Here is a 24,497-nt window from a genome sequence, read left to right on the forward strand (position 1 = left end):
AGTCACTGCTTGCCATACTGGCATCCTATATTGTAGTTCTGCTTTGAATCGTGACTGCTCTGCTTCTGATCCATTTTCCTGCTGGTGCACCTGGGAAGTCAGCAGAGCATGGCCCAAGGACTTGGGACCCTCCCACACATGTGGGAGACCAGAATGGAGTTCCTGGCTCCAGGCTTCAGCTTAGCCCAAACATGGCAGTTACAGAAAATGTGTGTGTGAGACTCTTTCAATAAATAGATCTTTTCATAAAAAGAAGACTGAAACCAGTTCACCTCAACAGTTTCTTCAAGCAGAAAAATGTTCTAGAATTGGGCAACACTTCCAATTCAAAGCCAGTTCTGAATGTCCCTTGCTACAATGCAGTAAGTTACTTTTATAACCAGAAGACAGGAAATGAAGTACAGAGATTACAGGATTGGTGCAGTCTGGTGTTTGCTTTTTTTTTTTTTTTTTTTTTTTTTTTTTTTTGGCATGATCTGGCAGCCTTCAGCCTGGATCTGGCTAAGGGTTCTGCTGCTGTGACTGGCCAAGGCTCAGTTATAATAGTACACACATAGGGTAGGTTATGGCCTGCTTACCGTTCAAGCCAGGACCAAGTTCATTACATTTGGAGGTCCCTCTGGGCCAAACCCATTGTTGAACTACAGTGGCTGGTTTAAGCCAATTTATTCAAGGTCAGCTGAAGGGTCAGTAATGAAGGGTTGTCTAGTGTCCCTAAATGTGGAAGGCTGTGACAAGCCTGAAGAAGGAAATACTTGTGTAGATAAGCTACGCTCAAACAAGACCTTGTGCTCTTGGTTAGAGGTTCAATACCAATGAAATCAACAATACGTATGAGCAGCAACTAAGATGTCTTTAAACAGAAACACATGTTAAGGAACTAAAATACAATTGTGACACTAACCATCTACCCCTAGCTAGCATTCAACATCACAGGTTGGAGGGTAGAGTCCCCAGCCCTGGCTGTTGTAAGCATTTGGAAAGTGAACCAGTAGATTGGAGACCTCTGTCTATCTCTGTCTGCCTTTCAAATACATAAATAAAAAATTTTAAAAAGGAAGAGAGAAACTGTTGAAAGATCAGTACAGCAAAAGGAAGCAAGAACACTGCACATTAGAGCCACTTACATTCAAACAGCTCTGTAATCTTTCAAAGCCCCCAAAGACATTGGTCACAGGATCCCAATATTTCTTCAGAGTATTTCTGTTCTGAATTTTAGAGTCACCAAAATGTCATTACTCAAGTATTTATCCGTTTTTCATACAATAAACACAGACACTGTGTTGAGCAGTTCTCCGTGGGCTATAGGGGCAGAAGATATGATGCATTCCTCAGCCCTCGCATGGGAGCTTTCAGAAATGAAGACCCAGAGATTCCGGGGAACTGTCTTTGCCTATGCTTAGATTTGAGGAAGAATGGACAGCCATGCCGAAATGTGACCAGAGGGGCCGGTGCTGTGGCATAGCAGACAAAGCTGCCACCTACAATGCACACATCCTTTATGGGCGCCAGTCTGCATCCCAGCTGCTCCACTTACGATCTGAGACTCTGCCTGGGAAAAGCAGCAAACGATGGCAACAAGTGCTTGGGTCCCTGACTCAGATGAAGCTCCTGGCTCCTAGCTGCTGCCTGGCTCCACCCTGGCCGTTGCTGCCAGTTGGGGAGTGAATCAGTGGATGGAAGCTCTCTCCCTCCCTCTCTGTGTAACTCTGACTTTCAAATAAGTAAATAGACTGTGAAACACACACAAACACACAAACACATGCACAAAACCCCAGAAATGTGATTGGAATAAAAGAGTAGCAGATTTGGGGGAGTGGAGCTACTGGTGGGGGCTGGGAGACCAGGGCTGCAAAGCCTATTGATTTGGATTCTTGGCCTCTGTGTTGCAAATGAAGTCCTTCCTCTGGGTACAAGCACGGTCAAAGATTATAGCCAGGTCAGAGTTATATTGCTAGAGTTTAGGGCTTATTTTGTGAGAAAGCTGTTCTGTGAATTTCTATGACGCACCTTAGGGAAGGGAATTCTGGTTTCTAAGGCCTGCCTTGTTTTCTTGGGGAATAAAAGGACTAGAGAAAATCACAAAGGGACTTTGCTTCTGAGGCCCCTTCAATGTCCTTTAGTTCAAAATACTCAGCCCAGGGGACAGTGTCTGGTCTAGCAGTCCTGATGCCAGTTAGGACACTCCTGGTCCCACAGTGGAGTGTCTGGGTTTAATACCTGGCTCCCCTCTTGATTGCAACTTCCAGTTAATGCAGACCCTAGGAGGCAACAGTGATGGTTCAAATAATTGGGTTCCTGTAACCCACATGAGAAACCTGGATGAAGGGCTAGAGTATGGGATTATCAAGGGTCACACAAGAATTTTTTTGGTTGACTTGTATGTTCACTTTTTTTTTTTTTTATGGTGATGATTTCAAGGATACATGCAAATAACAAAACTTATCAAGTTGTGCATTTTAAATGTGTGCAGGGTATGGTATATCAGTAACATAAGAAAAGTGTTAAAATTGATTTTATCTGTTTGGATCTACTTCTGAACATCCTATTCTTTTCCATGTATCTGTCTATTCTACAATACCACGGTGTTATTAAGAGATTTATATTTATTTGAAAGGCAGAGTGGCACAGAGAGAGAGTGAGTGAAAGAGAGAGAGAGAGAATTTCCATTCTCTGGGTCAAGGCTGGGTCAGGCTGAAGCCAGGAGTCCAGAACACCATCTGGGTCTCACACATGGGTGGTAGGGGCCAAGCACTTGGCCTATCACCTGCTGCTTTCCCAAGAGCATTAGCAGGAAGCCAGACCAGAAACAGGATTGACAAAACTTGAAACAGCACTCCAGTGTGGGCTGTTGTCTCCACAAGCAATGGCCTAACCTGCTGCATGTACGATTCTAGCACCCCAAGTTTACTTTAGCTTTGTAGTCAGTCTTGCAATCTTGTGGTTTGAGTCCTTCAACTTCATTCTTAAAATAGTTTTGACTATTCTACTTATTTTTGCCTTTCCATACAGATTTTAGAACCAGATTGTTGATTTATAAAGGAAAAAAAAAAAATCTGGGGCAAGCATTGTGGTGTAGTGGATTATCCCACTGCCTGCAATGCCAGCATTCTGTTACAGGATCTGGCTGCTCCACTTCCGGTCCAGCTCCCTGCTAGCATGCATGGGAAAACAATGGAAGATGGCCCATGTGAGAGACCTGGAGGAAGCTCCTGGCTCCTGCCTTTGGCCTGGCCCAGTCTATTGTTGCTTTTTGAGGAATGAACCAGTAGATGGAAGATCTCCTTCTCTTTCAAATAAAGAAGCCCTTTTTAAAAAATCCGCTAGAATTTTTAATTAGGATTGTGTTCAAATCTATAGGTCATTTTGGTCATTGTAATCTTCCAATCCATAAATACAGTATATATTGCTTATTAAATTCATGACTTTTCATCAGTGCTTTGTTGATTTTTAAACTTTACGTATGAATAGACTATACTACCTACAAGTTTAAGATAGCAAATATGGTATATAACACATTCATTATTAAATGTTTGATATTTATATATTTTGTTTTATATTTGTTATATATATTATATCCTATATAAATATATATTAAATGTTTAATTAAAGGTTATTAAGGCTAATTGGGTTTGAGAATTTGACCTGTCACATCAAAGAGAAGACTGATCTTCTAAGCATACCAGGACTCAAAGCTTGGTGAAGAAAAAGCAGGATGCAGTAAGAGACTGAGAAGGCAGACGCTGGAGACAAAAAGGAACATGAGTTATCAACAAAGACATATGAGAAAGAGAAATTTATACAGGAGGGCTTAATCCAATTGTGTCAAAGACTTACCATGTTGTATAAAAGGAATGGTCAGAATTTACCTACAAATTTCCTAATATAACCATCATTGGTGATCTTGACAAGAACTGTTTCTATTAATAAAAGTGGTGGGAGTAGGAGTATGAAAGCCTGATTGGAATGAGTTGACAGAGAATAGAAGTGGAAATAAATCTTCATGAAAAAGGAGCAAAGAAATGGTGTAGTAGATGCTGAGGAAAGAGAAAGTCAACAAGATACTTATGTGGGGGTTTTATAAGAATGGAAAATCTTACAAGGATAATAATGGGAATGATACAATAGAAAGGGACAAATTCAAGTTGCAGGAGAGAGGACATGTAACTGCACCACTGATTTGTGTGTGTGTGTGTGTGTGTGTATAATATTGAATCTAAGGGCAACTGAAGAGTTGACTTAAATTGGCAGCACTCATCCATTTTACGGAAGAAAAAAATATATGGATCTAGAAGGAGATACACAGGTAGCTTTGAGGATTAGATGATGTAAAAGTTCTTTTGATTGGTATCATCTTCTTAATGAAACACTAAAATCACGGACTAAGAGAAAATGAGATGAGGCATGGTAAAACCAATCTCAATGATGGAATGAATTGAACTGGGAAGTGTAGTCAATTACCTTGACAGTACTGAGAACCCACTTAAGAGTTTGAAGTCATAAATTCCAAGTGATATTAGTAGGATGGCTATATTTTTCTCTAAACATTTTTGGCTCTAAAGTACAGATAATGAGTTGATAGAAAATCAGGTTTAAGTTTTCCAGGTGACTACGATGGACACAGATGCGGGTTTGTAGCTCTGTGTATGAGGATGGCTGCAGCAAAGAACTTTTGAATACAAGTTGTGTAAGGACTAAAACAAGGATATAAATATGAACAATGCAATGGTTAAGATCACTGCACTGGATCTAGGTGGGACAAAATAAATAGTTGGCATACCACCACACACACACACACACACACAGAGAGAGAGAGAGAGAGAGAGAGAGAGAGAGAGAGAGAGAGAAAGAGAAAGTAGATAAATATGGGGGACAAAGAGAAATGAATTGCCTCCAAAATCTTTCTGTGGAAATCCTCTATTAAAACTTCTCCGGCATTTGCCTTCCCAGATTCAGTGGACCTGAACAGCAATTCCTCCCCCAATAAATACAACTCTGTCCACTTTTTTTGTTAACAATCCTGAGGTGCTTTATCAAATTATATAGATAATAACTACAAAGAGCTTCTAAACTTCTTAGAAAAAAAGTTGACGGCCCTAAATCAATTTTACCAGTCACTTACACCCAAAGCATTCCAAGAATGTTGTCAGATGGTCCGTACCACATAGCTCATAAGCATATGCAGAACGTTTTCTTCATTTGGTAAAGTAGTCGCCATTCACACAGATTAACAATGTCATGAGTAATATAAAAATGATGTCCATTATCACACTCCCAAAACTTCTCACAGGTGGTAGTTTAATGTCCTAAGAGAGCTAATGAACTCTTTAACCAACAGAGAATGGCCAGTAATACCTTGACTCATTGCTGGCTATATTCTCTCACATCCTAAACCCATTTCTTTCTCTGTTGCCAGCAGTCTTAGCTCTACCAATTCTGGTTGCATCTCTGCTCTAAGTCCTCCAAACTCTACTATATACCACGCACTCAAGGAACTTTGTGCACATCTTGGTCCTCTCAGTGTGGTCCACAGACCAGCAGCATCACAAGCCCTTCCCAGGCCTATTATTAAGCCTTCATTTGAAATGTCCAAATGACTTTTATTCTAATTATTTTTACTTTGATTTCAACTTTGAGACTTTATACTTTAACTCAAGGACTCTGAAACACGGAGTTCGGTAGCAGTCTTCACCAGAACAAAGGAGAAACTACTTCTTCACCCATATCACTCCTCTCCACGGTAGACACGGCAGCAGGTGTAAAGGCTGAACTCAATAAACCTTCCGGAGCCCTGACTTAAGTGGCTTTGATGCTGTGAATCACACAGCTCTTCTTCCTCTTGATATTAAAACTGACTCCTCTAACATACAACTCTGCTGGATATTGAGAGCTAAGAATCACCACTGAGTAGCTTCTTATCCCACTTTTACCTTTTTTCTTATCAGTACATATCTTGAGAACAAGTACTGAATCTTATTAAACTCTTTAAAATCCCCAAAGGTAAACAAGAGTGCTGTGCAGATATCTGACAGAGTCCTTTGCAAACTAATGAATGAAAATAATAATCTGGTTGCTGATTAAATTCAAACACATGCAAAACTGTCTTATCTACTTCCTAAGTTTTAAAACTACAGAATATATTTTACTTATTTCTTCTTGGTGCACTTCTCTAGGTAGATTCCAAAGATTTTAGGTCATACATTGTAGTTTCCATGATTTGTCATTTCCCATGTGTATATAGCCTGTCTCATCTGTGCATCCAGAATGACTCCTATAGGCTCTGGTGCAGACCTGTTAAATGAATGAGTAATTTTCAAACTACAAGGGATGTGCTGGCATGTTACAATTAATGGGAAAAAAAGGTTCCAATGCAAAACATTTTAATAGGATGTCAAATATACAGTTATTAGAATTATCTAAATATCACTTATAAAAATCGGTATATCACATTAGATGATTCTATAAAATAAAAACACAAATCACATTGACAATAACCCCTGCAATCCAAGAATACCCCACATCAATAGTACAAATTACAAACACATAAAAAAAAGACATTAAGACATTTAAACCAAAGTGTGACTAAATACATTCATTCATCAAGTACAATTAACTTAGCATTGCTGCTTATAGTCACTAAGAACACAATTTTAGGTGCAATTTCACATGCTTTCATAAATCTTCCAGTACAGTTCCCATAGTAAAGTGTCTTTGTGCACACTATTTTCATTTATATGCAAGTGCATCACATTTCATACTTAAGACTATTTCACCTCATAATTAAACTGTTTATATATTGCAAGTGAACACCAGGCCAAAATTTAACCCAAATCATGACAAAAATTTAAAAAGTAAAAAAAAAAAAATTATTGAAAGTACATCCCAATTTGTTTAATTGCAGAGGCTACCAGAATAATAAGAACTTAATAAGAACTTGAAAAAAATGGAGGATGTAATCTTCCTAAAATATTAATAGGCATTTTAAGCAATAGTAATGTCAGTCAAGAAGTAATTTCATATTCATTGCCAATTTAAAATACCAGTGATGAAGATAAGTTTGAAGCCTAATATATTTGTATTAAATTGCGAAATACAAAAAAAAAAAAAGTGCAGTTAGTTTGCCTGTGAATATGTAATGGAATGTTTTTCACAGTACTTACGTTCAACACTACTCTAAATGGACAGTCTAATTAAACGTACCTTTACCAGCAAGAAAAGTGAAAAATTAGGGCTTTCATTATATTACATATAACTACTGCCCAAATTCAAAAGTCTAAAAGAGGTCACAATGCTGCAAAATATTATTTCTAACCTCTCTAACATACTGTTGCTCCATCTCAACTTGATATTTATCCCTTATTTTTACACAAACTCAAATGCTAGTTATCTTTAAATACATATTTGCTTACATCTCTAAGTCCCACGTCATCCCATCTAGACATAATGCTGGAAAAGGTTAGTCTTAACTCATTAAATCACAACTGTATATTCGTGAGCTAAAAATGCATCACACTGGGTTTATATCCAATAAATATTTTTAAATGAATTAAGAGTAAGCAGGCTGACCTCCAAAGGCAAACCTACTGTTTCTTCAAAGTTTTAACAGGTAATGGTTATATCTTTAGATAACCACATCAACAATTAAAAACAAAAAAAATTGATGACTTCTAGGCTATGAAAACATAGGATGCAATAGAAAGGATAACTGAGGTGACAAATATATCAAATCAAGGGTAAAGGCACTGGATAATTACAAAGCATTGTAAACAGTTTTTTTAAAGCAAATTAAGTTTTAAAGTATAAAAAGCCAAATTGCTAAGAATGAACTGCTAAAATGGTAATGCTTTAAAATAGTGGACACAATTTATGAAATTTCCCATATAAAACCCTTTCACTGTCCTATCATTTTCTTTTAGCCTATGTCTTTTCCAATATTCCAAATCTTTTAAAATAAAAATGTGTTTTCATCTGCATGAAGCAAAAAAACTTGCAAATGAAATATATAGAAATTATTTTAACTGATGTTATAAATTTAATATTTAGACTTTATAGATATGATATAAAGAAAAATACCTAGGAAATCATAAAGTATTAATTCAAAATTCAGAAAAAATTCTTATTCAACTGAACACAATCTAGAGCCCCTCAATAACAAAACTGTAGTGTAAAGAGGCATAGTAAGTACAATCTTCCCAGACACATCAAACAAAGAATCAGGAATAGAGTTGAAATACCACAAGCTCCATGGTAGAGCCATTTAATATACATATTTTCATAACTGTTTCTTGAAAAACTATTTAGATAAAATATTAGCATTTATAATTGATTTTAATTTGAATCTATGCAACTTCCATTGATATTAAAATATCAAGTATTGTAAATACTTTATTATAAAACTATTATACAATTTAAGTTTTTATTAGAGAAATGTTTTATTCACAGCCACATTCCTTTAGAAGTCCTTTATGAATGCATTCCATAGAAATACTCTAAAATCACTATTTATGTTTCCTAGGGCAAAAAAGCTATGATAATCCTATTACCCCAAATGACATCCTTACTTTACTTATTTTTTAAACGTTTACACGTTTAAAATACACTTGGTGAATAGTGATCATTTATCCCCACAGTGGTAAATTTCAACATAATCATAATTGACAGGAACTAGATAGTAAAATAGTTGCATGTAATTACATAAACAGATACGTATTCTGTTACATGTAAGTTTACTTATAAAATAACGTAAAATCAGCATTGGATAACAGTGATAAAAAATGTAAACAAAAGAATTAGATGTTAATCCCTTCCCTGAAAAACAAAAGATAGAAATGCTTGTTTTATTTAAACAAAACATGCTCTATTGTATCAAAAAGATACAACACAGATTTTACAAAACTATATTTCCAAATACAGATAAAAGAAAATCTGGAACAGTTGATTCAGACTTTATTGAGCTAAAATGTGCAAAAAAAAAATCTGATAATACTCAGTTTATTAAATTCATTGTACACAGGCTGACACCATCCCATACAAAAAAGCCTCTTGTCTTCTAAGATTGAAAATAGTGTTTATTATTTAGCTTAAGGTTTATTGAACCACTACCCAAACAATAACAACAACAAAAGTCCATATCATAATGGAAAAAATAGAACTAAAAACTTGTATTAATTATGACTTGAAATCCAATCCCACAAAAATCTATAGCCAATACCCATTTGGGCAGTAGAGTAAGGCCATTAAGTCCATATGAAAAATACTTATACTGATTCTAAATAAAAAAATTAAAAGAAATCAAATTTTGCTGTAACAAAATGCATATGAATTTTCAAGTGATTTTAGTTTAATAGATTTACTAAGCATGGAATTCACAGAGCATTTGGTACTTTTATTTGGCTTCAAATATTTGAAAAGTACCCTCAAAAACGGTTGGAAAATAAAGAAACATAAAATTGTGATACTTTCCTCCAGGACACAAAAAAAGTGCTTAAAGTTTAATTTGTAAATTGAAGGGAAAAAGGAGGAGAAAATAACAATTTACAAGCTCAGAACATATTCCAGGATTGTGGCGAGCAAGACTGTTGATTGCTTAGATGAGTTAGTAGTGAATCACAGTGTGGGGGATGGCAGAATTGAGAAACATATTCACAGGTTTAAGTTTGAAGTTTTATATGTTTTCATGGCAAACAACTAGTTAGCCTGTGAAAAGTGGTGGGTATGAAACACAGCTAAATCCTTACAAATCCATGTTTCCAGGAAATGTAGCTTTGCCCTGTCCGCCATAGAATTATAGTAACTCTGCTGAATATGACAGAAAACTGTTTTTGAGAAACAGAAACATGTATCTCAATACACACCAAACCCTATGTGATGCACTAATTTTGGTAACACAAGACTGGATATTGTCTTTCATTGTCTCACAGGAATTCTGAGAAACACTATTTTACACAAAAATTTCATATTACCAATGAACTAAATAGGGACATGTATAAAGTTTTAAAGAAAAATCTCAAAATGTCACTTAAAGGAGAAATAAAACAATGCTTCAATCTGTCACCTTTTTGATGTTGCAATTACAGAAAAAGGTATTTTATGGTTTACCCTACTTTTCTTAATGTAGTAAATGTCGATTCTAATTTTCCCATAGATCAAAGATTTTTAAGAAAATATTTTGTTCCTTACAAATAATCTTTCTCTTCCTAACCCCTGTAAGAATATTTAGCATTCTTAATTTGAAGATTTTTGTTGTTGTTGTTGTACATTTTGGTTATCTTCTTTATTAAGTATGATATTTTGTAAGGTATCTACAAATGGAAATTAAAATGGAAAATCTGCTTTTGGAATGCAACAATTTTAAGTAATTTCACTAAGAAGCACCTTTTGATATGCTGTTCTGACTTTTAATGTAAAACCTAATGAGTACTTAGTTCTGAAGCAATTTTCTCCAGTTTTAATCACTTTATACATTGCAATACTAATGATATCAATCTGTGCTTTCTAGGTTTTTGTAGGTATAGTAATAACATAGCAGTTTAGATATGGCTCATTGTCAAGGTGGGTGGACAGAGACTTCATGATAAATTGGCTACAGAAAGCGAAATAAACTCTTAATGACTAAAGAATGATTTCCATTTTGCTTGAGCCAAATAGGTGTTTATGCCATGTACCACCACATTCCCTGCTTAACACTTCTAAGTGTCTTTTTCTTCATAGTTTTCTAATGAACAAATTAGTTTTCCTGAGTAAGATTATAAAAAAGTTAACCTTTCTACCAAAAGTATAAAGACAAATAAAATGTCAACACACAATACAAACTTTTTACACAGCATTAGAGGGGCAGCAATAACGACTGCTGCTCTTCATTGTGATCAACCCTCCCCTTAAAAAGACTGCAGCAAAGGAGTCAATTGTCTAAAACACTTCGAAGTACAGTGATTAAATGCTTTAACCCATAAACATATCCCTCATCTATTGCGTTGCTAGGGAACACATGAGCAAAATCTATCATTCGCACTTCTACTTCTGCAATCTCTTGGCAACCAGTGGGAAGATGGTAGAAAACTTTTTCCAGTTGGGAAAGTACATTTCCATTTAAATGCTCCTGTGACATGCTTTTCCACCCATTGTCTTGCTCTATATTTTCAACTTTCAAGGAAGTCTGACTGTGATGCTTTTTTGAATACATTTTTCTGTGTCGAGCATATATCTTGGATAAGCTTTTGCCTACAGAAGCCTCTATTCTTCCATTCACTGGGGAACTTAACACATGAAAGTTATTGTTGTACTCCAGTACTTCAGTATCTGACAGTTGTCCTTTGGACAAAAACTTTTCTGCCAAAGTTCTGTCATTTGATTTTGTAGTGGCTATCTGAGATGAACCTTCATAAACAAACAGTAATGAACTTGCATAAAAGTTAAGCTGCTTCTGGCTTTCAAACCACTGAAGAATTTTCTCAATCTTCTGAATACTGGCAGCAACAGCATCTTTTCTTAAGCACAACCCATTATGAAAAAACTTGGAGACTCCTACAAAAACAAAATCATTAGGATTATTACTCAATTATGAAATAGACAGGAAGAAAATTCATCATAGATACAATTCTTCAACTGTTTCCCTATCATATTCCTTGCAATTAATTCAACAACTAATTAAATTCTAGTCAGAGAAATTTAGACCTCAATTTAATTTCTGGTGAAGATGCTTACTAGAAAGCATTTAAACAACACCGATAGGAACAGGCATTGTAGTGTAGCAAGTAAAGCTGCTGCCTTTGACTCCAGCATCCTATATGGGCGCTGATTCATGTCCTAGCTGTTCTATTTCTGATCCAATTCCCTGATAATGTGCCTGGGAAAGCAGCAGATGATGGCCCAAGTAATTGGGACCCTGCCACCCACTTGGAAGACCCAAATGAAGCTCCTGGCTTCAGCTTGACCCAGCCCAGGCTATTGTGGCCACTTGTGGAGTGAACCAATGGATCGAATATCTCTTTCTCATGTCTCTCCCTCTCTCTCTGTAACTATGACTTTCAAATAAATAAATAAACCTTTAAAAATTCTTTAAATCCTTAAAAAAAAATCTTTAAAAATCTTTAAAAATGATACTAATGTAAAATGAAACATTCTATTTAGATAAAGTAGACGTTTATTACAGATAGACTGCTAGTTTAGTTCTATCTATAAGAAATCTAATGCCAAGATTTGCTCTATTTACTCTTGGGAGGAATTTTACAGTAAATTACTTGTTTGTTTGTTTGTTTTTTGGATTCACATTAAAGAGCTACTCTAAAAACCCAGAGTCAAATGAAAACCATTATTAATAGTGTCAACAGGCCGGCGCCATGGCTCACTAGGCTAATCCTCTGCCTGCGGCGCTGGCACCCCGGGTTCTAGTCCTGGTCAGGGTGCCGGATTCTGTCCCGGTTGCTCCTCTTCCAGTCCAGCTCTCTGCTGTGGCCTGGAAAGGCAGTGGAGGATGGCCCAAGTCCTTGGGCCCTGCACCCACAGGGGAGACCAGGAGGAAGCACCTGGCTCCTGGCTCCAGATTGGATAGTGGCGCTGGCAGTAGTGGCCATTTGGGGGGTGAACCAACGGAAGGAAGACCTTTCTCTCTCTCTCACTGTCTAACTCTGCCTGTCCAAAAAAAAAAAAAAAAAAAAAAGTGTCAACAGCCCATTATAAATTGCTAAATCAAAATAACTGTATTCATTCTTATTTGTTCTCTGCAGTATTGATTAAATCAGTGTTTAGGGGGAAAAAAAAAAAAAGAAAGTTGAAAGTTGAGCTCACTTTAGGGATTAGCATTTCCCCTGGTTAGGTGTGTTACTGAAAACTGAGAATTCCAAATGTTTTTACCTGTTAAATTAGGCTTCTTCTAAAATTATGCCTGATTTATCACATGTGGGAACTTAAAGGCACATATAATTTCATTCTGGTTTTTAAACAATTTGTTTCCCCACACTGGGACAGAAACTGTTAAAAAGTCCAGCTCTCTGCTGTGGTCCAGGAGGGCAGTGGAGTGGAGGATGGCCCAACTCCTTGAGCCCCTGCACCCGCCTGGGAGACCAGGAGGAAGCACCTGGCTCCTGGCTTCAGATCGGTATAGCGCCAGCTGTGGTGGCCATTTGGAGAGTGAACCAACAGAAGGAAAACATTTCTCTCTCTCTCTCTCACTGTCTGTAACTCTACCTGTCAAATAAAAAATAAATAAAATAGCCAATTTGGATAATTGTCTTGGTGTTGAGTAAGTATACCAAGGCAAACACTAATTGCTAAGTTCCACTGTGGCTGTTTGTTTTCTATACATAAATAATTCTTTCATAAATTCTATACAGAGCTCTTCTCTATCTCAGCAGAGGTAAAAATAATCTAATATAATATCACTTCAAGAAATCTTGGCTATCACTACTTTTCTAATATCTCAGCCACAAATATTTTAGACGCATATACTTATACGTTAACAGACTTTATTTAAACACTTTAATGTCACTTGATTATTCGCTATAATAGTTAAACTACAGATGAGAAATTTCAGTAAAAATACACTATATTTCAGTAGAAATACACATTTTGAAGTCTCTCATATACTGGCTTATTTCAATACACCACTATCTAAACTTTTATTTAAAAAATGATTTTTAAAGAGGATCATTTGGTATGGTGATTAGGATGCCACTTGGGATGCCCAAATCCCATATCACAGTGCATGAATTTAAGTACTAACTCCACTTCTAATCCACCTTCCTACTAAATGCTATCCTGGGAGATCCTTGAGTCCTTGCCATGCACACAAGACAGGTGGATGGTGTTGACAGCTCTGGTAGGTATCAGGGGACTGAATCAGCAGACCGAAGATCTCTGTGTGAATGTGTGTGTCCATCACTTGCTTTTTGAATAAATAAAATTAAATAAAATTTTAAAATAAAAGATAATTTAAAAGTCTCCTAAGTCCAGTATTCAGCTAGATATCTGGTTCACAGACTCCCCCCCCCCCCCCAAAAAAAAAGCATACTAATAAGAATGAAAATGTAAAAAAGGACTATCCATGGACTCCTGGTTTGGGTGCATCATGAACCAGAGATTATCATTAATCCAATTTTGTGAATGTAAATTTCTTTTTGTAAAAAAATGGTTTATTTTTATTTTAGTCATCTTTCAAAAGTAAATTAAAAGTGAAATAACTTGGGGCCGGCGCTGTGGCGTAGTGGGTAAAGCCACCACCTGCAGTGCCAGCATCCCATACGGGCACCAGTATCCTGGATGCTCTACTTCCCATCCAGCTCTTTGCTATGGCCTGGGAAAGCAGTAGAAGATGGCCCAAGTCCTTGGGCCCCTGCACCCGCGTGGGGGACCTGGAAGAAGCTCCTGGTTCCTGGCTTCAGATCAGTGCAGCTCCGGCCATTGTGGCCATTCGGGGAGTGAACCAGCGATGGAAGACTTCTCTCTCTGCCTCTACTTCTCTCTGTGTAACTCCGATTTTCAAGTAAATAAATAAATCTTTTTTTAAAAAAGTGAAATAACTCTAGAATTATTATAACTATCCAATAATAAGAGCATTATTTAAAAAAAACATTTATTTACTTCTCTGAAAGAGTTACAGAGAGAGAAGGAGAGGGGGAGAGGGGGAGAGGGAGATGGAGAGAGAGAGAGAGATCTTCTCATTTAATGGTTCATTCCTCAGATGGCTGCAATGGCCAGGGCTGGGCCAGGCTAAAGCCAGGAGCTTCATTTGGGCCTCCCACGTGGATGCAGGGGCCCAAGAACCATGGCCATTTTCTGCTACTTTTCCCAGGCCACCAGCAGGGAGCTGGATAGGAAGTGGAGCAGCTGAGACTCAAACCAGCGTTCATATGGGATGCCAGCATTGCAAGCAGTGGCTTTACCCACTACAACACAACCAATAAAAGCATTTTAAATTGCTTACCATCCTTTATAGTTTCTTTTGTTAAGTTTCTTCCATAATGCTGGTTCTGTGTCTCATAGCTATCAGAATGAACATGATAAACCTGTCAAAGACAAGCAGTTAAAAGTTAAAAAACTAATGCTTTACAAAACAAAACAAAACAAAACACAACTAACTAACTAATGTTTCTTGACCATGAGGGGTTTATTCCAGCAACAGAAGGGTGAGGAAAGATGAGATATACTGATATAATAGATTTCTGAAGGAAAAAAATCAGTCTTAAGAATAAAGCAGAAAGGCATTTAACTAATTTAATATCCACTATTGATGAAAATGTTTATAATAAGAATAAATATTTCCAATATTAAAAGTTATTTACTTTAATCCACCAAAAGTTAACCTGAAGTGTAAAGGGAAAATAATGAAGCATTTCTTTTCAAATACAAGAGACTTTGAGAAGTATTCTGCTACAATGTCTTTCACCATTATTATTATTATCTGACATTGTTTTGGAGTTACTAGCAAATGCAAGGAGACAAAAATAAAGAAATAAGAGGCACCATCATGTAGATAAGCCAATATAAAAATTATTTTTCTGTGTAGAAAGTGGCTGCATACTGGATAAAACACTGAAAATGAATATAAACAATAAATGGTTGTTATGTACAAATTACCAAACAAAAAATAAGTTTTTGTGTATACAAATAACCAGTTAGAAAATGTACAGAAGAAAAAATTCCAGTTAAAAATGTAACAGAAAAATGAAAACAAAGAAATAAACTAAATACAAGATCTATATAGATATCTTTTTAAACATTTCTAAGACACACACCCATGTTCTCAGAGAAGATTCAACATCACAAAAGATCAAATTTGTAAGCTCTAGGTAAGTTAACCTACAATTAGATGAGATTATAATGAAGGTACTAATGATTTTTTAAACCAAATAAGGTAATTCTAAAATTCACAGAAAAACAAAAAGGGCCAAGAGAAATCAAAATAAAATTAGTAAGGTGAGACTAACTTTATCATCCCACCACACACGAAAACATAGTTTAGAATCATATACATGAGACTGTTCAATTATTTATTACATGATGTTATTATGTTTAAGTAGTAATCTGGAAGTGGGGAGGAGGTGTATTAATACCGTAATATGCCAGGACAAAATCCAAATGACTCAAAGGCCAAAATGCGCAAAATAAAATGTTGAAAGGATCCTCTCTCCCACCAAAATGCTGAAGAATCTGTGAATAACTGATTACTAGGGAAGACATTTCTAATCAAATCTCAAACATTTTCCACCACATATAGTGTTTTCCTGCTAATGTATTTTGGAAGCCAGTGGACCAAGGCCCAATTAATTGTGACCCTGCCATAGGAGACCCAGATTGAATTCCTGGTTCCTGGCTTCAGCCTGCCCAGCCCCAGTCATTTCAGCAATTTAGGGAGTGAACCAGTGGATGGAAGATCTCTCTTTCTGTCTCTTCTGCCTGCTTTTGCCCTACCTTTCAAATAAATAAATAAATCTTGTTCTAGAAAGCTAAATACTAACAACCTTCAGAGACCTACAAATTTCACTTAGAAATCTACCCAAATAGAAAACAAAAACATATTAACTTAGAAATTATGTACACAAATGTTCACAGCAGCCATATTAATAGTCAAAAATCCATGAATTGAATTATTATTCATTAATAAAAAGAAATAAAACAATGTTGTATGTGACAACATGGATGGACTTGAAAATGTCAAGAAGCCAGTCACAAATTGTACTGTTTGGCTCCATTTATATATGGAGGAAGCAAGTGGATCACCGGTTGCCTAGGGATGGGGGGAGGTCTGGAAGTAAAGAGGTAGTGACTGCTAAAGATTTTGAAGCAGGGAGTTGGAGTCAGGAGCAAGAACTCCAATATGAGATGCAGATGTCTTAAACACTAGGCAAAATGCCTACCCCTGCTAGTTTTTGATGAATTAAGTTCAAGGTGCCTTTAAGATACCTAAGTAAAATGTCTAGTAGGCCATTAGATACACAGATCAGATCAAAGAAAAAAACAGAGTCTATAGATATACACTTGAGAATTATCAGCATAACTGATTTTCAACCAATGAGAATGGATGGCATTGTACAGGTAAAAATAAGGAAATGAGAGGCATTAAAATGGAACCAGAGGAGTTTCTCAACACTTAAACACTCGAAAGAAGTAAGCTGAAAAAAAAAAAGACTGCAATGTAGCCTTAGGAAGAAACCAGGTGACAGCGTTGCCCTGTGGACACCAAGAATGTGTCCAGGAGAAACCGCTCAGCAGTGAAGACTGCTTTTTCAAAGAAAAATAAGTAATGAAAACTGTTCAGCAACATGAGGATATCATTAAGGATATTAGTGAGGACCAATGTGGTAGGAGAATGGGACAGAAGCCTCACTGGAATGGGATAAACTCTGAGTGGGAGTGAGGAAATAGGAAAAACTAGTGTGGCTTTGAAGGGGAGACAAGTTAAATCTGCAGCTAGAGATCACAGCAGGGTAAAGGTAGGATTCTGAAGACCGGTTTTTGAAAAAGAATGATTTGAACATATTGGGAATTAAAGGGAAAAAAACCAGTGAAGAGACAGAAGCTGAAGATTTCTAAGACAAGACAAGGTGAAGTGACAGTATGGGTAATCAGGGTCTTGAAGATGTGAAATGGAATGAGATCTAAGAGCTGTCTTCAGCCAAGAGGATGGGGAATTCTTCAATGTGACAGGAAGGGACAGGGGCAACAAAAGCAACTGCAGGTGAAGTGTGCACATCTGCCTGCAAGAACTGAAGGTAAAGGCTGGCTTTCATTTTTCCTGAAGCAGAAGACAAAGTCATTTGTGAAAATGAGAAGGAAAGCAGGAGGTATGAGATTTGAAAATAGGGGAGACTTAAAGAGTTGTTCAGTCACATTCTTGGGGAATATATATTTCCTGTTTAACATGATTCAATGAGCCAGTTTTCCCATTTCCATACATTCACATTTAATTATAGTCTTCTAAAATGAAATAAATGCCTGAACAATTTCTCATTTCATTCATAATCAGAATACCAAATTCAACTGTGCTATTACTGCATTAATAATTCATCTATGTTTCCTATTAGCTCTCCTGCTTAAAACTCAAACAGAAGAATCTTACATTGTCTTCTATGATGAATTTCAAAACATTATGCTAAATAGGTAAACAACTATTTGGTAGATCCATACAAACATCTAGAAGACATATACCATTTGTTTACAGAGATGTCATTTCACATTGCTTTCTGATTTTACTCTGTAAAATCACCTTTGCAATTCTTCCCACTCTTGAGCACATTATTACCGGAGTTGTAACTTCACTTTTCCCACCATCAGAAGAGGAGTCTAGGTACCAGCACTGTGGTGCAGCAGTTGGGCTGCCACCTACAACACATTACCCAATATCAAAATACTGGTTTGAGTCCCAGCTGCTCTGCTTTCAATCCAGCTCCCTGCTAATGTGCCTGGGAAGGCAGAGGAGGATGGCTCGAGGGCTTGGGTACCTGCTACCCATGTAGAGTTCCTGAATGTGGTTCCTGCTCTTTGGTCTGGCCCAGCCCAGGCTATTATGGCCATTTGAGAAGTAAACCAGCAGATGGAGGATCTCTTTCTGCTATCTGTGCCTCTCTCTGTCACTTTTTCAGATAAATAAAGCAAATCTTAAAATAACAAAAATTAAAAACAAACAAAAAATCTTGAGCTATTCTTTTTAAGGGAAAAAAAAAGGAAGTGAAGTCTACTTTCCCTTCTTATCTATCTGGGCTGGCCCTATGCTTAAGTATCACCTAGAGAATTCCACAGAAGTAAAAGCAAGTAACTTCTCAAGCTAGGTAAGAATTCAAGCACCCTCATAGATCCTGCTTCTACTTCCTGGAATGTGGCACTGGAACATGAAGAAATCCATGCTAGTCTTCTGACTGATATGACCATCAGAAAAAATGTCCAGTCAACAGTAAATATAAACTTCCAGACACACGAGTGAGGTCACCTAAGTCCTCCCAGTTGATTCATCAGATCATTGCAGCCATGTGAAAGACCCTAGGTGAGACCAGCAAAAGAACTCTCTAAGTGAGCCTAGCTCAAATCGCAAATCCATAGAATTCCAAGCAAAATCTGAAACAATCACCTAATGTTTTAATTTCTATTTTGAAAACAAAAAAATTACAGACAATAAAGAACATTTTTCTCATGTTTTTTGGTGCCATATTACCATATAAACATAATATCATGTTTACTTTAAAGATCTACTTTGCACTTAATCTTAAAGCCTCTTTAAAACAAAATCACAGAATTATGGTTGAAGTCCTCATTGGTTTATTAATCACCTACTATGGGCCAGGACTATTTTGACACTAACCATGTTTCAGTCCATAAAAGATAAAAATCTCTGGGGCCGTTGCTGTGGCATAGCGTAAAGTTGCCACCTGCAGTGTCAGCATCCCATATGGGCGCTGGCTTGAATCCTGGCTGCTCCACTTCCAATCCAGCTCTCTGCTATGGCCTAGTAAGGCACTGGAAGATGGCCCAAGTCCTTGGGCCCCTGCACCCACATGGGAGACCCTGAAGAAGCTCCTGGCTTCAGACGGGCTCCACTCCTGCCCTTGTGGCCATCTGGGGTGTGAACCAACAGATGGAAGACACCTCCTTCTCTCCTTTCTCTCTCTCTCTCTCTGCCTCTCTCTCTCTGTAACTCTGCCTTTCAAATAAAATAAATAAATCTTGGGAAAAAAATCTCTGCCCTCTTTGGATGTTGAGTTACATGCATGAACCCTCCAAATTTGCACTGGTTGATAAGTCTCCTTCCCGCTCCCATCATTCAGGTCTTATTTTTACATGGGTTGTTATTTGTCTCCATTTGTATTAAATTGCTACCTACTCATCTGCTCTTAAATCAATCCACCTGGAAAGTGTCTTTATTTCTCCTACCACCCTGTTTTCTGAATGCTGTGGACTTTTTTTGAATGAAAAATAAAAAGTGTATTGCACAATTAAAAAAAAATCCTGCCCTTATAAGCTGACACACTGGGGAAGAGTCAATTTAATCCCAAAATATACTGTCCTCTGATACACTGGTATTGTTATAATGACATCCACAATTTCCAAGGGAAGAACATGTGAAAAAAAATACATGTATTTTCCTAATGATCATTCTTATTCTTACCCTCATGCCAAGCACCAGGAATCCAATTTCTTCCATTAACGGGTACTTGCTGACCTGTTGCTGAATCTTCTCAGACGACGCAAATGGATCATAGCTTTTTTGCCCTATTTTTACATCCATTATACAGGGCTTATTAAATTTGTGGGTCACATCTTCCAGTTTTAGGTATAAATCTGTGATTATAGAAAAACCCTAGTTAGTAATGCTTGTATTATTATGCAAGTATCTGCCTGGGAAAACAAAAATGAGGAAATGTTAAAACAGAGAAAACAGTTAAAATCAATCCGGAGTTAACAAATGGCGTTATTCCAAATGAAAGAAAGACTGACCAATAAATTTATAACAAGTGTGAATATCATAGAGGAACTCTTACAAGAGAATTGCAACACTCAACATGAGAAAAAGGTATGAGGTAGATATAAGGCTTCCAAGGACATTAAAAAGGGAATGAGATTATTTCAAAAGTTGTTCCAGAATGCATTCATTTCCCTTTTGATATCATTTATGCCATCTATATTTCAGCAAATTTTAGTATTTTAAATGATTTTTAAAAGTTTATATTCTTCAGTGCTAGTGTTGTGGAGTAGCAGTAGGACTGCCGCCTGTGACACCAGCATGCAATACTGTCGTTGGTTCAAGACCTGGTTAATCCACTTACTTTTTTTTTTTTAAAGATTTTATTTATTTATTGGCGAGATAGAGTTACAGACAGTGAGAAGGAGAGAGAGAGAAAGGTCTTCCATCTGTTGGTTCACTCCCCAAATGGCTGCAAACAGCCAGAGTTGCACCGATCCGAAGCCAGGAGCCATGTGCTTCTTCCTAGTCTCCCATTGGGCCATCTTCTGCTTTCCCAGGTCACAGCAGAGAGCTGGACTGGAAGAGGAGGAGCCGGGACTAGAACTGGCACCCATATGGGATTCAGGCGCCGCAAGTGGAGGATTAACCTACTGTGCCACAGCGCAGGCTCCCTGGTTACTCCACCTACAATCCAGCTCCCTTCTTATGGTCATAGAATAGCAGCAAAAGATGGCACAAGTGCTTGGATTCTTGTACCCTTGTGGGAGACCTGGAAGAAACTCCTGACTCCTACCTTCAGCCTGGCCCAGTCCCAGCTGTTGCAGCCATTTGGGGAATGAACAAGCAGACTGAAGATCCCTCTCTCTCTCTCCCCACCTCTGTGTCTTCCTCTCTCTGTGTAACTCTTTCAAGTAAATAAGTAAATCTCTAAAAAAAGTTTATTCTTAATTTAAGATTAATAACAGAAATAACTCCTTTCCATAGAATATATAACAGAAGTACTGCATCAGTTTAGAAAGGGCAAATCAAGTGATAAATATTGCCAAATACATAATATAATCTCACTAGTGCTAAAGGAAAAACAAGTATATTGCTTGCTCTATTTTTTTTGAAAAGCAGAAAGAGACTGAGACAGAGAGAGATATCTTCCATCCATTGATTTACTGCCCAAATGAATACAGCAGCTAGGGTAGAGCTAGGCTAAAGCCAAGAACACAGAATTTAATCTGGGTCTCCCACATGGGTGGCAGGGATCGAAGTACTTGAGCCATCACTGCTGTCTCTCATGATGCAAATGAGCAGGAAGCAAAGGTAGACTGGAAACCAGGTATTCTGAAATGGGAACAATGTCTTAACAGCTACACAAAAGGCCAGCCCAAGTATTTTGTTTTTAAGAACACTACTATTCCCCAAAAGTTGGTCTATAAATCACTTTAACAAGCTGTACGGGTCTTCCCAAAGAAAGCTTACTTGGCGGGGCTGGCACTGTGGCGTAGTGGGTAAAGCCTCCACCTATAGTGTCAGCATCCCATATGGGCACCGGTTGGAGTCCTGGCTGCTCCACTTCCGATCTAGCTCTCTGCTATGGCCTGGGAAAGCTGTAAAAGATGGCCCAAGTCCTTGGGCCACTGCACCTGCGTGGGAGACCTGGAAGAAGCTCCTGGCACCTGGCTTTAGATTACTGTAGCTTCAGCCATTGAGGCTACCTGGAGAGTGAACCAGCAGATGGAAGACCTACCTCCTCTCTCTCTGCCTCTGCCTTTCTGTAACTCTGCCTTTCAAATAAAATAATGAAATCTTTTTTTTTTTTTTCTTTGACAGGCAGAGTGGGCAGTGAGAGAGACAGAAAGGTCTTCCTTCCATTGGCTCACCCCCCAAATGGCCACCACGGTGAGCGCACTGCCAGGAGCCAGCTGCTTCCTCCTGGTCTCCCATGCGGGTGCAGGGCCCAAAGACTTGGGCCATCTTTCTTTGCCTTCCCAGGCCACAGCAGAGAGCTGGACTGGAAGAGGAGCAACAGGGACAGAATCCAGCACCCTGACCGGGACTAGAACCCGGGGTGCTGGCGCTGCAGGCAAAGGATTAGCCTAATGAGCCATGGCGCGGGCCAAAATAATGAAACCTTTAAGAAAAAAGAAAATGTATATGGAAATTCAAATATAGTATGATAGAAGCCACATTACCATACAGATGAAATTTGTAGTTTTAACTTGAAAGGAAGGAGCCGAGTCCACTAAGGGAAGAAGCAAGGAACAAAATTCCCAAGGTGGACATTCAGTATGGCAGTTAAGACTGCCTGGGAGGAGTTTGCACTGTGGCACAACAGGTTAAACTGATGCCTGCAGTGCCAGCAACTCATACGAGAGACCAGACTGAGTTCTGGTTACTTTACTTCAAATCCAGCTTCCTGTTAACACACCTGGAAAGGCAGCAGAAGATGGCCCAAGTGCTTGGGCCCATACACCCATGTGGTACACCCTAAAGAAGCTCATGGTTCCTGGCTCCAGCCTGGCCCTGCCCTGGCTGTTGCAGCCATTTGGGGAGTGAACTGGCGCATGAAAGCTCTCGCTCGCTCGTGCTCTCTCTCTCTCTCTCTCTCTCTCTCTCTGCCTCTCTGTAACTCTGCCTTTCAAATGAATAAACACATCTTTAAAAAAAAAAAAAAAAGGACTCCTTGGGATGCCCATATTCCATAAAGCAGTGACTGGGGTTCCAGTACTAGATCTGATTCCAAATTCTTGCTAATGTGCACCCTGGGAGGTAGCACATGATGGCTCAAATGATTGGTCCTTGCCATCAAACAGGAGGTCTAGATTGAGTTCAAGACATCTGGCTTTGGCCTGGACCAGTCCTGGTTGTTGTGAGCATCTGGCAAGTGAGCCAGCAAATGAAAATTCTCTCTGCCTTTAAAAAAATAAATAAATAAAAATAAATAAATAAAAATTAAAAAAAAAAAAAACCCGAAGATATTGGGTGACCCTAGGTAACTGTCATCACATCTATACCATAAGGTTATTATTTTTTACTTATCAATTAGTAGAGGTTAAAAAACAAACAATAAGCTGCTCATCTGTAAGACAGGGATGACAAAAGCTATAGTGAATATAAAATTGTATAAGTCTTGAATGTAAAATTCCCATTTCTTCCTTCTCCTCTTAGAAAACAGAAATATAAATGTGAACTCTGTATATATCAGGATACAATATCTGCAGAATAAATGAGGGTTTGTCCTTCCCAAACATACTGCACAGAACTTTGGACTTGGTCTTCCTAACAATATAATAAAATTGAGTCATTCTCCTTCAGTAAATGGGACTATCACAGGTTTTATTTACTATTTATTTTGACTGCCCAAATATGCCTTTCTTTATCTTACTTTCAGGTTCTCAGTATGCTTTATATGACTGGAATTGCCAAATTACTACTAGATTATTTATTCTTGGCTTTTAGAAGTAAATCTTTAATTTAAGGCCTAGTGAGGATTAGGTTAGTGTTTGCCTTAGTTCTTTTATCAATTCTTTTTAAGTGAAAATAAAAATTTAAGATTCTTATTTCTGCCTTTCCTTCTATGTTTTAAAAGTAAACATCAAGGGGCCGGTGCTGTGGTACAGTAGGTTAATCCTCGGCCTGAAGTGCTGGCATCCCATATGGGCACCGGTTCTAGTCCCAGCTGCTCCACTTCAATCCAGCTCTCTGCTGTGGCCTGGGAAAGCAGTAGAAGATGGCCCAACCACTTGGGCCCCTGCACCCGCATGGGAGATCTGGAGAAAGCTCCTGGCTCCTGGCTTTGGATTAGCACAGCTCGGGCCATTACGGCCAATTAGGGAGTGAACCAGCGGATGGAAGACCTCTCTCTCTCTCCCTCTCACTGTAACTCTACCTCTCAAATAAATAAATAAAATCTTAAAAATAAACAAATAAACAAACATCAAAGCCTGCTTTAGAGAGAATTCTTGCAGCAGCTTACCACAAGTGCTACTAAAAAAGGTAAACAGTGAAATGGATCATGATCTGGGCATTGAGATCTTTACTGATGTTTCAACAAGTTATCCTGACAGAAAAAAATATGAATATTCATTCACTGTGAAAAATGCAATTAGCAAAT

General features: G+C 37.9%; 1 protein-coding gene across 1 annotated transcript in view; it reads right to left on the reverse strand.

The window, feature by feature from the left end:
• Nucleotides 1–6,363: 6,363 nt before the first annotated feature.
• The window catches only part of IPMK (inositol polyphosphate multikinase), a 72,052-nt gene continuing 53,918 nt past the window's right edge, over nucleotides 6,364–24,497 (reverse strand). The window contains exons 4-6 of the mRNA XM_062214651.1: nucleotides 20,096–20,268; nucleotides 14,921–15,002; nucleotides 6,364–11,523 (exon numbers count right to left, since the gene is read on the reverse strand). Coding sequence (XP_062070635.1) covers nucleotides 10,901–11,523; nucleotides 14,921–15,002; nucleotides 20,096–20,268 — 878 coding nt within the window. The 3' untranslated portion in view covers nucleotides 6,364–10,900. The remainder of the gene's footprint in view (nucleotides 11,524–14,920; nucleotides 15,003–20,095; nucleotides 20,269–24,497) is intronic.

Source organism: Lepus europaeus, chromosome 17 (genome assembly GCF_033115175.1).
Source record: "Lepus europaeus isolate LE1 chromosome 17, mLepTim1.pri, whole genome shotgun sequence".
Classification (NCBI taxonomy): Eukaryota; Metazoa; Chordata; class Mammalia; order Lagomorpha; family Leporidae; genus Lepus; species Lepus europaeus.